The sequence below is a fragment of the Halichoerus grypus genome, chromosome 1 (assembly GCF_964656455.1).
Source record: "Halichoerus grypus chromosome 1, mHalGry1.hap1.1, whole genome shotgun sequence".
In the NCBI taxonomy this organism is placed as follows: domain Eukaryota; kingdom Metazoa; phylum Chordata; class Mammalia; order Carnivora; family Phocidae; genus Halichoerus; species Halichoerus grypus.
Genome location: NC_135712.1, coordinates 40,225,005 through 40,239,283, shown reverse-complemented (window position 1 = coordinate 40,239,283; position 14,279 = coordinate 40,225,005). Strand labels below are relative to the sequence as shown.

Below are 14,279 nucleotides of genomic sequence, written 5' to 3'. Positions count from 1 at the left end.
ATTAGAAAGGTAGTTGGTTTAATCCAGAAAATATAAAAAAATTAGTAAGTGTAAAGAAAATAATCAAATTCAGCTATAAACTTATCACTAAGAAGTTATCCACTATTAACAATTTGGTATATTTCTTTTCAGTCTTTTTTATTTACAAAAATTACCTGCTTCCTGTTTCTTTTCAGTAGATATTATACCATGAACAGTTTTCCATATGAACAAATATTTAAAAATATGACTGTTAGGAGAACATAGTATTCTACTATATGTAACAACTCCCCTAACTTTGGTCATTAAGGTTGTTTTCAAGGATTTGCTATCACAAATAATGTCATAAGGAACAATTAGTACCATTCAATTCTGAAAGTCAACCTAAAATGCATTAAACAACATCAACAAAGCATTTAGCTCCCCAAATATAGCCATCAAGATCTAGGGTTCATTTTATTTTGTTGTTCCTAATTATAATAAATTAATGTGTTTCCATGGAAATCACCTTTTATGAACACTGGAAATGTGCCAAATGTGTCAAATTTTGAAAACCATTTTTAAAAAGCTAAAATTTTAATTTGCAATTTAGTAATAAAAATTATTTTGCCAGAAGGAACAAAGTAAATCTGTGTGATGAAATTATTTCTAGCTCTGAATATTCACTACAGAGTACATCAAGAAGTAGGATATTCTTTTTCAAAAGTAAATAAATCACTCTGAATTAGTTTCAGTTCTTTTCCTTTTCATCATCTTTCATGTCTATTATTCTTTATTGAGCTGAAAAACTAATCTAAGACTTCTAGTTAAATGTGGCAGATTGAACACACATTTATTTCTGCTCCCACTTGAAAACTCCACTGAAATAACAGTAAAAATATTTTTGTTTTAAAAGACCTAAACCCACAAGGAGGAAAACAGTGAAAAGAGAGAGATGACAACATTCAGATAGCTATTATTTAGAAAGGGGGGAGAATTCGGGAACAAGTTAATTTGTACTGAAGAACACCAGAAAATCTCAGGAATCTGAAACACCACATATCTCCAAAAGTGGAGGTGAGAGTGAGAAACAGATCTGTTCAAAGTCTCCCCTAGATCCCTTCAACTCCTAGATCAATGGAAACTCTGGATTCTCTGAAGAGGCTGAACTGTAAGAGACTCAGAAATGACAGGGCAGTGGAGGAAGGGGTTAGAAGGAAGGGAAGCAATATAGAGGAAAGCAGGGAGGGGTGGTAAAATCAAAGTGTACACACTGAACAGTGAGTAGTAAAGTACTCCCTACTTCCTCCATCAACTAGGCTAACTGATCATATCTATAACGAGAAAAAAAAATTATAAACATAGAGGTAAAAATCATAAGCGCTATAAGAGTTGCAAGTGATTGCCTCCAGGGAATATGTGGGTTAAGAATGGGACAGAGCATGACTGCTGCTTTTTATGATAAGCTGTCGGGGGGATAAAAAGAAAAAAACTGGTTGCCTCTCTAACATCTCTTCTTGCTTTCTTCTCCCTTACTAGCAGAATCACAGACATGTGTTTATCAGGAAAAATAATACAAAAAAAAAAACAATACAAAAAAGTCCTAACATTGTTTTTCAGATGGGGATAGCTAACAAGATGGAAATGGAAGTCACTGAGTAGGATTTGGGCAATATATGTTTGGCTTACCCCAGACACACCCTGTTCCTGCTACTTAGAACTCCCGATGTGATGGCTGGAACTCCAGAAACTATCTTGAGTCATGAGGCAAACTTGAGATAAGACAAGGATGACTGATAAGAAAAAGCAAATGATGGTACTATGATGATAAAGCCACCATATCATTCCAATACTACTCATTCAAGACTTTTCACAATAAAAATAAATGTATACAACTGTTTAAGCTCTTTAAGTCAGGTCTCTATTAGAAGCAAAATGCAATTCCTGATATTTAAGTCCTGTAGGATATTTTAAAAGAAATACATATGAAACATTTATAAAAATTCAAATAAATTAAAAAATAATTCCAATTAATAGCAAGAATTGTTAATAATGTACTCTTATACCCCAAGAAACTACTCAAAGAACTATAAAAACTATGTAAATTCTATATTAAGACTAAAAAATAAAGACTATATTTTCCAAAAACAATTAAATTTTAATTTCTCTAGGGGCACCTGGCTGGCTCAGTTGGAAGAGCATGTAATCCTTGATCTCAGCGTCATGAGTTCAAGCCCCATGTTGGGTGTAGAGATTACTTAAATAAATAAAACTTAAAAAAAAAAAAGCTTAAATTTTAATTTCTCTAAAGTAAGAGACATTAGCATGTATTTTAAAAAATACATGTTTGCCATTTGTATCAGTATTACAGACATAAAGTATCGACTGAGTTCCAAAGTAAGGGTATAGTGGGGTTTCTCAACTTTGGCACTATTGGTATTTTGGGCCAGATAATTGTTGTTGGGACTGCCCTGTGCATGTTCAACAGCCTTCCTGGCCTCTACCCACAATATGCCAATAGCAACCCCAAATGAAGACAATCAAAAATATCTCCAGACTTACTGAAGGTCCCCTGAAGGAAACAAAATCTCTGAGAAATGTAGTTGTTTTTGCACATCATTTAGTACTTCATCAGGGTCTTCTATTAAATAACAGAATTTTATTTATTTTTTATTTTTTTATTTTATTTTTTTATTATTTTTTTAAATTTTTTTTTAAAGATTTTATTTATCCATTCATGAGAGACAGAGAGAGAGATGCAGAGGCAGAGGGAGAAGCAGGCTCCCTGTGGAGCAGGGAGCCCGATGCGGGACTTGATCCCAGGACCCTGGGATCATGACCTGAGCCAAAGGCAGACGCTTAACCGACTGAGCCACCCAGGCGTCCCTAAATAACAGAATTTTAGAAATATAACATTCCTAAATTTTCTCTAAATTTTATTATGGGATAAAAACTATAAGTGACCTACAGATTAGATTATCTCTAGTGTGCGTCTTAAACCTTCAGAGGATTTCACACGACAGAAATATTAATAGCTTCTATCTATTTAATCTTACCTATGTGCTAGGTATAGTACTGAGCACTTCAGGTTCATGGTCTCCTTTTCTACTCATGACATCCTTATGGGATGGCTATTAACCATATTGTAGTAAAAAACAATTTAAAATCTATTTTAATCAACATATCAAAATATTTCCAGAAATACTTATCACTCACTATATTCTTTCTGACACTAAACTAAGACAAAGTACCTTAACTTGCTAGCATACAATTTATTATGAAAACATTTCAATATACCTAGCAGCAAGGTAAGTTGAATTATTACAACCTTGAAGTATTGGACAAATAGTTCACAGTACCAAAGAAGTCAGAGAAATAATAATTATCTGACTATTTCTTGAAATATTTTTTATACTGTGGCATAATGAAAGAGTACTTTTAAAATTTTTCATCCATGATTCCCTGAGTACTTCCAGTAACTACTTTTCCCTTTTACACAACTTGCCAGAAAAAGTTCATTTTATAATTATTTGAGGATTTTTTTTTTAAGATTTTATTTACTTATTTGACAGAGAGAGAGCACAAGCAGGGGGAGCAGCAGTGGGAGAGGGAGAAGCTGAGCAGGGAGCCTGATGCAGGGCTCGGTCATGACCTGAGCCAAAAGCAGACGCTTAAGCAACTGAGCCACCAAGGCTCCCCTAATTATTTGAGGATTTATTTGTAATTTCAATCTGCCTTTCAGTAGAAATTGAAGGCTGGGTTCAAATCCCAGCTTGCCCACCTACTGAAACTGAAGACAAGTTAACTTTTTCAGGCCTCAACTTCAATTATGTAACTTGCATAATAAGACCAATTTGAAGGCCTTAATAGTTAGTAGGCCCTCAATAAAAATTATTTTTCCCCCTCCTTTCCTCCTTAAAGCAAATGAAATGTCAGTTAAGGGCCAATTCTATTTAAGCATTTGTTCAGAGTCTACTAATAAGAGCCAAGGGAGGATGTAACAGAAGCAGTTAGTCCAACATTAGACCATGTAACCAACACTTTCAATCTCTCAAATTCATCATCTCAAAAATTAGCTGAAACCTCAGGGGCTATTCCCTTAGTTTAAGATTTTTATAATTACTGGTATTGCTTCTCAAATAGAAAAGTATATCATCAAAGTATTGAGTGTAGGCATAATTTATTACATACATTACCTACTGTCTTCTGTTTTACTTTTCCTTGTGGTAAAAGACACAAGAAGCTCTCTTCAAGTGTTCCTTCCTCTTTCCCTTCCCCACACAACTAACTGCCAAGAAATTTTGATTCATATTTCTAAAAGGAAGATAAATAGGAGCCTTTCTTCTCAACACCACAAGGCTCTGTGTATAATTCATATATTTGGTTAACTGTCACACACCCAAGTGTATATTATCCATTTTATAGATAACCCATGATTAAGTAATTTACTAATGAATATACATTACTTAATATTATTCTTAGTAAATATCAGGAGACCAAATGCTTAAAAAAAAACAATCTTTGGGAATTAGTTATATGAGCCAATGCTTCCCTTACTGGCAAATAAAACAGAACTACTATACTAGAATTATATTAAACAATGGATAAAATTCAACTTAATAAAGATAATCCTTTATTCCATCTTAAAGTTTTAATACAAAAAAGAACTTCACAAAGCTCACCTGCAAGGCAGAACTAGGACAGGAACCCTAAGAACAGATCTACTGGTAATCTAGAGTACTATAAAATATGTAATGAGGTTTCAGGTAAAAGTTGGTAACATGAAAGTATGTCAGTATAACTTAACTCATAACTTAGCAATATAAAATAAAAGTTCGTTAAGTATTTCCTGTTTAGTTTATTTTCTTGGATATTTAGGAGGTAGTGGAGTTTTACAGAACCATCAACTTCATTTGTTCTTAAAATAATTTACTGTCACTGTTCAGATGCTGTATTTCACAAGCTAAATTTACTCATTTGTTCTTAAAACTGATTTCAAGATGTAGAAGAGTAGTTAAAAGTTCTACAAAAATGTTCTGGCCCTCAAAATTTCAAATTCTACAGCAGTTAACAGTTATCTGATCAAGTAAATTAACAAAGCTAAATGTAACCAAAACCAAGTTGCTCATTAATGATATAAAAGGCAAAACATAGAAAAAATGAAAACATTTTCTGCCATTGACTATATTAAAGAAATCAACTGTAACCTTATTTTCAGAAATTAAAAATTACCGTAGATACAAAGTCTACCTATAACATGGTTTCTACATATAAAACATAGTTAGAAGATAAGTACTATAAAGACACTGAATCACTAAATCCAGTGAATGCCAATACCAAAAAAAATTTTTTTTTTCATGAAAGTCACTTAACAGAGAGCAATGCCAAAGAAAACTGACACACTTTATACCAGGACAATTTCCACCTTCAAACCAACTTATCTATGGAAGTGGGAGGAGGGAGTTAAAAAACAATTTATTTAACCTAAAGTGTTAAAAACTTACCTGAAAATGTCAACTCCATCCTTTTTCTTTCAATGCTTGCAAAGGCATAAAATCAAATTTCAGGAAACACAATGCTCACTTCTTGTTAACTTTATTCCTACTTGTTACCACAATGAAATTAATAGCTAAGTTCAATTAATATGTAAAAGATTCAAATCCTTTACATATTCTCTCATTTAATTACTCTCCCTATTTGGCAGAAGAGGAAACGAAGGCACAAAGAGATTAAGTAACTTGTAGGTTACTTAGGTTACAAAGTAACACAACTAGCAAGTGGTGGAGCCATGATTTGAACCCTATACGTCCAAGATAACAAACAAATAAAAAAAGGAACGGAGTGTTAAAGGAGTGTTAAAAAAAAAAAAATCCAAAACAGTTCTCAAAACAAGAGTGTTGTGAATGAGAACGAAATGTTTAAACTATAAATACATGTAGATGTGAATGTAAATTACACAAATTTTACCCCTAGACAAGTACTTTGTTGCCCTAATTGATTATGGTCAAATACTTTAAACTACATCAAATCGTAGTGGCAGACGACCAAGTAAATAATTTACCGTCACCGTTCGGACACTGTATTTTACAGTCTACATAAAATACACTGTAATTTAAAACATGGAAGGGGGTGGTGAGGTAACAGAGCAATAGTTTAAGGAAAACTACTTTCTCCATCAGCAGTTCATTAGAAAAGACAGTACGTGTGTCGAGGAACCAGGGTATGAAAAGGAAAGATGACAATCACACTGCCTTAACGCCACCTCCCAAAAAAGTAACTGGAGAACTGGCCCACTGGGATCTCATGAGGGGATGACAGGAGACCCTAGCAGAGGGGGAGGGGTGGCGATGACAGGAGAGGGGGCGGTAGAGAGAGGGCATGCCACCCATCTCCGAAAAGGGGGAGAATACGGGGGGCAAGGGGCGGAGAAGGGAAGGCAGGAAATGTTGCCAGAGATTCCAAATGAGGTGAGAAGAAACAGGGGAGGAAACCCAAGAAGGCGGGACCCTCGGGCAGTAAGGGGTCTGTTTGGAGGAGAGGAGGCATGTCAGTACACAGCCTTCCTGCCAGCTGACCCTCCTTCCCTCCAGCCCCTCCACCCCTGACAAACTCTCACTTTCTCAGCAACCCTAAACCCGCGGGTCATCCCAGTCCCGCTCCCTGCCCCCCACCCCAAGCGGGATAGGTGGAGAAGGGAGCTTCACTCTCTCTCCTTGTTGGGCTGGGGGAGCGAACACCGGACACAGCCCTGATTCGAGAACGAGAAGGCCAGGAGACGCAGGGAGGCCCAAGACCCGGGTGACAAGTCCGGGAGGCCGACGGGCGCCTCACCTGACAGAAGCGTCGGCAGTAATCCCGACTGCTGATCCCAAAGCCGCCGACACCGCAGCTGCCGCCGCCAGCGCCACCTCTGCCGTCGCCCGCAGCTCTAAACCCAACAGGGCCTGGCGGGGACTCCACAATGGCCACGAGCTCTTCTCCGAGGCGTTCGGCCTCTTGATCGCTCTCTTCCTCCGCCATGAGGCTCTCGCCGCCCAGCGCGTACCAGCCCCTACGCCGCCGCCGCTGTAGCTGCCTCGGCTAACCTCCTCCTCCTCTAGTTCCCTCCCCCTTCCCTCCGCCCCAGCCGGACAGGGGCCTCTCGGCTGGCTCTACTTCCGGCTCCGCCCACCCACGCCCCCAGTTTTCATTGGAGAAGTCTAGCCGCCAATCATACACATGCCCACCCTCCCACTCCAATTGGCCAAATCAGCCGTCTGTTTGATAGACTCGCGGTCTGTTGGTCAATGCTGCTCGGCGGTTGCTGGGGACCGCCTACGAGCTTTGCCGTAGGCGGCGCAAGAGGACGGGGCGCGGCGGGGGACACGGCGGCCGCCGCGGGGCTCGATCGGGCAACGGCGACGACGGCGGCGGCGGCGACGGGTCTTCCTCCTCCCTCATCCCCTTGCTCCTTTTTTTCTTCCTCCTCCTTTCCCTTCCGACCGGGTCTCGTCCACTTCCCCTAACGGCGGCCCCGACCCTACGGTACCGAGGAGCTAGGGAGGCCGAGGGTGGGCCCGGCCGTTGGTGCGGGCTTTGGGCCCGGGGCCTTCCGTCCTGAAGCGGGAGCCGGGGGCGGGGCCGGGGCGCCGTTGTCGGCGGGAGGAAGAGGGAGGAGACGGGAAGCCTGACAGCAGACGCCTCCGCCAGGCGCCTGCCGCCTCCTCCCCTGAGACTGCCGCCAACTCTGCTGTCGAGTTCCCGGGCCCACGGCCGGCAGCTGGGTCTCGGCCCTGCCCAGCTAGCGGGGCAGGGGTTGTGGGGCGCCAGCGTGCTGAGCTTGACGCGGGAGGAGGGAGTCTAGACGCCGGGAACGTCCCGCGCCCCGCCTTTCCCTCCCCCTCCCGAACCCTGGGGCCTGGGGCGCGCGAGGAGGTGCAAAGCGGGGCGGACAACTGAGAAAGGACTGGGTTGAGGAGTGTTGAGGTAAACGTTGGGATCCGGATTTGTTGTGTGGAGTTAACCTAAAGGGAGCGGTTTTAAAGACACCTCCGTGGTGGCTGTGTCGTTCTTGTTCGTCTTTTTATCTTCCCTTCGTTCCCTCCCCCTCCCCCATTTTTTCTTTCCATTTTTTTTTTCATGTTTTACAGTAAAGGCATGACTTCCCGGCACCGCAGGGAAAATAGGGTGCAAGCCCAGAAACTATTTCCCCATCACCACTTGTTGAAAAACTGATTTGAAGGCATCTCCGGGTTTGAACAAACGAAAGTGCCAGGATTTCAAGCGTCTTTGGTTTTGCGCTGGAGACCCTTCACTACTAAGTATCAAGACGAAAAAAACTGGAAAGTGATCGGGTAAACACTTAAACTTGAAAACTTCTGAGTTTTATTTCAATAAGATCTAGTAGATAATTTGCTGCTTCGCTTTTGTTGGCTAATTCCTGCTCTTAACTTTTTAACTTCTTCGTTTAAAATATCTTTACCTTCTGTTGAAAACACTTTTGTTATTCGGGTCTCTGTAAAGTCGAGCATCCTCTACTGGGTGGATATTTGCCTCTACAGTAACACAAACAGATTTTTTTTTTTTTTTTTTGAAAGTTACAAGACATTGGAATGTTTAGGCCTTTCACATTAGCACAAACGATTGAGCATTTTACGCTTCAGAGAATAATGAACATGTTTATTGTTTTAAAGCTTGAAATCCAAATATTTAAAGACAGAAGACTTTCACAGCGAAAGATTTAGGTATTCCTGGGCACAGATATTTAATGTTTTTCATAACTAGCTTAGAACAAAATAATCACAATTTTGACTGATTTTCTATAGGAGTAAAAAATACGTACCATTGACTTAAAGTACCAACATGTGTAATGGAATTCATTGCTAACTGTTTTGGGGCAAGAATCCTGTCTGTCTTGTCTGCCATTGAAAACCTATAGCCTAATACAGTATTTGGCACATGAGAGTCAAGCATTGAACAGTTTGTTAACGGAAAGAAAATAGAATCAAATGTATTAAAACCTAAACTTTATCATACTTTGCAGAATTTCTGTGAAACGTTAAGTCTGTCTCTCAGTTTATGTCCACAGGTGTCTAACACATTGGCAATTTAGAGTTCTTTTGAGAAAGATTTTCTGTAACCCAATTATGAATTCTCTAGTATGGGTTAAGAGAATACTCCATTATTGCTGATTACACTTTTAAAGCATTGTTGTTGAGAATGTACTTAGGAATTTTTCTCTAACGTATTTATAGAGAACAGAATTCCATCTTGAATTGTATCAAATTAATTTTAATTTCTTATATATAAGCTAATGTCAGAGCTTGGCCCAAAGGCATGGCTCCAGAGAACAAATGGTTGTCACTGACAACATTTGTTCAGTATGTCAAGTTTTTAGTGTCCATAATGTAATGTCATGATTTTGGCAAAGATCATAAAAATTTGTTACTAGGGTAAATTGAGAAATTATTAAGCTGCTTCTGAGTTAAATACTTGGAAAAATAGGAAAGATAATCATTTACTTATTCCATCAACAAATTGTGATTGAGCACTTATCATATTTACTAGGCACTGTGTTAACTTCTTAGATTTGTTCTAACTTACTAGTTAATAAGTGAAATAAATAATTAACAAACGTATTAGTCTTTAATGGAAAAAAGGGGGAAAGTGTTAGAAAAAGCACTTTGCATATCTTGATTATCACGCTCTAGAAAACTCAGTGGAGGTATATATGCATTAAAAAATGACCGACTTTGAGCTCTGTACCTTGGCTTTAACATTTAATGTCATTGTTGCTGCTGTTAATTGCAGTTGGTCTGTGTTCTTTTTCAGTTTTTGCTTTTTTTCTTCTCAGAACAAATCTTCATATAGAAGTAGGCCAGTTTAGTGGCCCACCTGTTTGAACAAACTTTGTACACAATTGCCTACAATTGTGTTCCTAAAATCAGTTGTCCCAGAACTGTGAAGGTAAAAGAAGCTCTTTTAAACTTCAGTACACATCTAAATTGAATGAGAGTAACATAATTAATACCCTAAATATTGACATCAGATTAGGTTTTCCTAAAAGATAGTGACATCTGGGTTAGTTGGAGTTCTTTTTTCATAGTTCTAATTTATTTGAATTTCATCAAATTCAAGGAATGGACCCAGTTGTTACTAGTAACTTGCTCTGGTTTTGCCTTTCCTTACACGTTTCAGGTAAGACTTAATGGACACACAGTCTATTAATTTAAATTAAGTTTTCTGAAGTCTTTAAGTCTTGAAATGTTTATACCTGCTTTTTATTGTTAATTACTTCCCGAATGAGCTGTTGTTGTAACAGTTATTTTTGTTTCTCTTGTCTTGAAAGAACCTTATTCAGAGTCAGAATGGAAAGATTTGTAGTGACAGCACCACCTGCCCGAAACCGTTCTAAGACTGCTTTGTATGTGACTCCCCTGGATCGAGTCACTGAGTTTGGAGGTGAGCTGCACGAAGATGGAGGAAAACTCTTCTGCACTTCTTGCAATGTGGTTCTGAATCATGTTCGCAAGTCTGCCATTAGTGACCACCTTAAGTCAAAGACTCATACCAAGAGGAAGGCAGAATTTGAAGAGCAGAATGTGAGAAAGAAGCAGAGGCCCCTAACTGCATCCCTTCAGTGCAACAGTACTGCGCAAACAGAGAAAGTCAGTGTTATCCAGGACTTTGTGAAAATGTGCCTGGAAGCCAACATCCCACTTGAGAAGGCTGATCATCCAGCAGTCCGTGCTTTCCTGTCTCGCCATGTGAAGAATGGAGGCTCCATACCTAAGTCAGACCAGCTGAGGAGAGCATATCTTCCTGATGGATATGAAAATGAGAATCAACTCCTCAACTCACAAGATTGTTGACAAGGAGGTTACCACCATTGTGATCAAGATAAATGTGGAGTATTAAAGTTATGTGTTGATTGTGTGGTTCATTTTTATATTTATTTCATTTAAAATCATGTGATGCAGAATAGTTTTGCAATGTGTATATAGTTGCAGGCAAAAAAAACAAACAAAAAAAAACAAAAAAAAACCTCACTGCAAAACTTGTTAATTTTAGTCACCAATGGTGTAAAGCAAAACTTAGGGTTTAGAGTGTGCTAGGATACCTGAAACCTGATGGTTATCTTTAAAATTGATGGTTTTTCTCCTGAAATGTTTGTGCATGGAAGAACTGCCCTGCTTTTTTACCCTGTTGCCATATATGATTATTCCTTGTGAGATTACTTAATTACTTGGATTGAACACTAGCCTAGGAAATTGAAGCTGCTGCCAGGCAACACCACTCATAGTAACTTAAAGGAATTATTTCTGATTAGAGGATCCTCTTCAAAAAGGAAGGGATGGTGGGAAATTGTTCTTATATCTTCAGATCCCTCAAAGAAATGACTGTCTTTATTTCAAACTATGCGTGTATATGATGTAGTTACCTTATCTTTCATTCAGTTCCTCACTGTCTTTTTTCACCCTTTTTAAAAAGGCTTAATGTATTTAGTAGCAGCTTCAAGTGACCAAAAGACTAAAATCTTTCAGTGTCAGTGCCAAAAGCCATGGGGAATTTTGCAGTGACATGATTTTAGTCTCTTACTATAAACAAATTTTTGAACCATAACTTTCATTTCAAGCATCCCCTTGAATTTGCAAGCTTTTTTTTTTTTTAATGTCTTGATGTTAAAAGATTTCAAGATTGGCATTTTAATTTAAACACGTTTTATGATTGAGTTTCCTGTTTTTACAGAAAACTAGTAATTACTTTTTGGCTGACAGATCAGATAATAAAGAAATTACTTTATATACATTAATTTTTCCATATGATTTATAAGACTTTAGGTAAATAGACTGGAAAGAAGTTTACTTATTTTCACTTTTATGTGCTTTGCCTCTGGTGGTACAAGGTTTTTAAACATGGATGGTAAACAATTGTCTAGAAAGACTGGCAAGATTTTTGTAGTGGAGATGTGGCAGTATCCTGCATAACTGTTTGGGTGAGGAAATAATCAGTTCTGTTAAAGGTCAACCATGTTCAGGAAATGATCTCTCTGTGAACCTCACTATCCTGTAATGTCATCAAAGTAGCTTAGCCCAGTTATGTCCTCTCCATTGGAGACCCAAATTATATTTTTTAAAAACTGAACAGCTGAAGACTTGGACTAGAGCTTTAAAAAAGAATCTTAAATTCCTTGAAAACATTCAAGTTTAAAATACTTATAAAATATATTTCTATTACAAAGCACTGACATGAATGCCCTATGTGACTTGGAATTTTCTTTGAGGTCATTTTACCACAAATCTTCATTAAAAAAAAAAAAAGCCAAAGTGAATAAGAAAAGGTTCTATTTTTCAGAAACAGCTTCCCATGTCTAAGTTTCTTTCATAGACTTAAGTTCCTAGTTCAGGTTGTTAAAATGCCCATCTGATTTTTAGATTTTAAGTGGGTTTTTGTTTTGTTTTCATTTTAAAATAAGCCTGCCACCAAAAAAAAAAAAAAAAATTTCTTGTCAAAATTTGAACTATGAGTTTTTCTCATATTTAGTTATGTAAACTAGCACAATAAATGCCTGGAGTAGTGCTGTCATTGCTAAAGCACATACATGAGACCAGCAGCAAAACCAAAATGTACTTTGCTTTTACTTCCCCTAGTAAAGAATTTGCAGGCAACCATGTTTAATTTGAATTATCTAAGATGGTAGAAGATCTAAGAAGCCAGGAAAATAATTGAGTTTTATAGCATTTTCAGAATACAAAAATAAGGTTAGATATACAATCATTCTAATTTTTCAAAATTCCATGTGATTCAGACTGCTCCCTATTTCAATATTAATTTGCACTAACAGCAAACATGTAGTGGCAGAACAGTTTTGAGTAGTCCTAAGCAGTAAACTGGATGATGTTGCACAAGAAAAGTCAATAATTCACATTTGAGTTTCTAGTACTTATTACTGATTTGATCATTTAGGTCCCATATGTCTTAATGTATTTCTCCAGGCTCCTAACTATTCCCACGTACACTTTATCTAGGGGCATAATCCATCCTCCTGTTAGGATTATATCATGTCCTTAGAAGCATTTTCCATCCTGTTGTGGAGGTTTAATATGTTTGTTTACTGATTATGAAACTTTTTGTTCCCTGAAACTGGTTAACTTTGTCTCATAGTCAATTGATAAGGCAGAATGATTGTTTTAGCCTGCTCGAACTGGTACAAATCCGTGAAACCATGGTTGGCATATGTTGGATAACAAATGAAAATGTCTAAGGCGTATGCTGCTGTGGAGGTGTAGTGGATGTGTGTACAGAAGCTTTCAATCTTAACTATATAGTGTTAGTGTGATGCTATACTATTGGAAAAATAGCAATTTTTTCTATTTTATAAGTTGTATGCATAAACATAAGATTTGTAATGTTTCATTTATAAACTGCCTTCTTCAACACATGCTTACCTGTTAATAGTGTTTTTCTTGAAGTATGGTAGTATGTCTTCCAGAACTTCACTATATGCTTACAGTAAATAGTTACTAGCTTGTTGAAATGTTAAATTCCTTGTTTTGTTTTGTTTTGTTTTATTCTGTGGGGCATATAGCAAACCTGAAGGACATTGTAATCATTTCTTACAGGGTGAAAATTTAGAAAGATTGTGTATGAGAGTCTAAATAGTTATTTTATTCATTATCATCGTTAAGACTTTTTTTTTTAAAACAAATGCTACTTCCAGTTAATGCATTTGGCCCTACTGAATTTTGGGGGACCAGAAAACTTTGAAGAAAAAGCTCTGCATCTTACAATTGTAACCAATTAAGTATCCGCTTGGGATTGTTCTGAAGTATTCATTGCTTAAAAACTATTGTAAGTAACAGTTGGCAAGATCTCCAAGCAGAAAGTTCCATGTTAAAACTTTTGCCTGAAAGAATTTGTATGTGAATGTTAATGGAAAACACATTTAAACAAAATAAAATTTAAAGTGGCCCAAAATGAAAGCCACAAACATTTTGTCATTTGGTGCTTAGTCTTTGTGAGGGCTCTCTGTGGTTTGACTTGCCCCAGCTGCCTTTAAATGAGTGCAGATCACCTTAAAACATATTCATTAAATAGAAGATTCATCCTATAATTTCACTGAAAATCTTAACCTAAAATATAAATTGCTTTAGTTTCTGGTCAGCACTGATTAACTTGTGAATAGTGAAGTGGCTGTCCTAAACCATTTATCTCAATACATACTACCCTAGACTTCTAAGGTAAATACAGTTCTTACTTAGTGGTATTCTACTTGTATCCACAATACTGTATTCATTAAAATTTTACTATGTTTCTTTTTGTATTCCCGTGCTTACTTTTTT

The 14,279-nt window shown here is 37.6% G+C and overlaps 2 protein-coding genes across 6 annotated transcripts in view; one reads left to right on the top strand and one right to left on the bottom strand.

Moving 5' to 3' along the window:
• ZNF654 (zinc finger protein 654) overlaps positions 1 to 7,081 on the bottom strand; it is an 84,329-nt gene extending 77,248 nt beyond the window's left edge. Inside the window, exon 1 of one of the 2 annotated variants that reach the window (XM_036114498.2) lies at positions 6,790 to 7,081. In XM_036114498.2, coding sequence (XP_035970391.1) covers positions 6,790 to 6,978 — 189 coding nt within the window. In that variant the 5' untranslated portion in view covers positions 6,979 to 7,081. The remainder of the gene's footprint in view (positions 1 to 6,789) is intronic. The other variant, XM_036114499.2, reaches the window with a different exon arrangement.
• A 198-nt stretch (positions 7,082 to 7,279) lies between these two features.
• Positions 7,280 to 13,932, top strand: CGGBP1 (CGG triplet repeat binding protein 1). Of its 4 annotated transcripts, XM_078060197.1 has the most exons (4): positions 7,282 to 7,482; positions 8,088 to 8,291; positions 9,791 to 10,134; positions 10,286 to 13,932. In XM_078060197.1, exon 4 carries the CDS (start codon positions 10,305 to 10,307, stop codon positions 10,806 to 10,808), a length of 504 nt encoding a protein of 167 aa, XP_077916323.1. In that variant the 5' UTR covers positions 7,282 to 7,482; positions 8,088 to 8,291; positions 9,791 to 10,134; positions 10,286 to 10,304; the 3' UTR covers positions 10,809 to 13,932. The 4 variants fall into 4 exon arrangements, with proteins under 4 accessions (XP_035970400.1, XP_077916323.1, XP_035970398.1 ...); XM_036114507.2 differs by lacking the exon at positions 9,791 to 10,134 and having other exon boundaries at positions 7,280 to 7,380; XM_036114505.2 differs by lacking the exon at positions 9,791 to 10,134 and having other exon boundaries at positions 7,284 to 7,482.
• Positions 13,933 to 14,279: the final 347 nt, after the last annotated feature.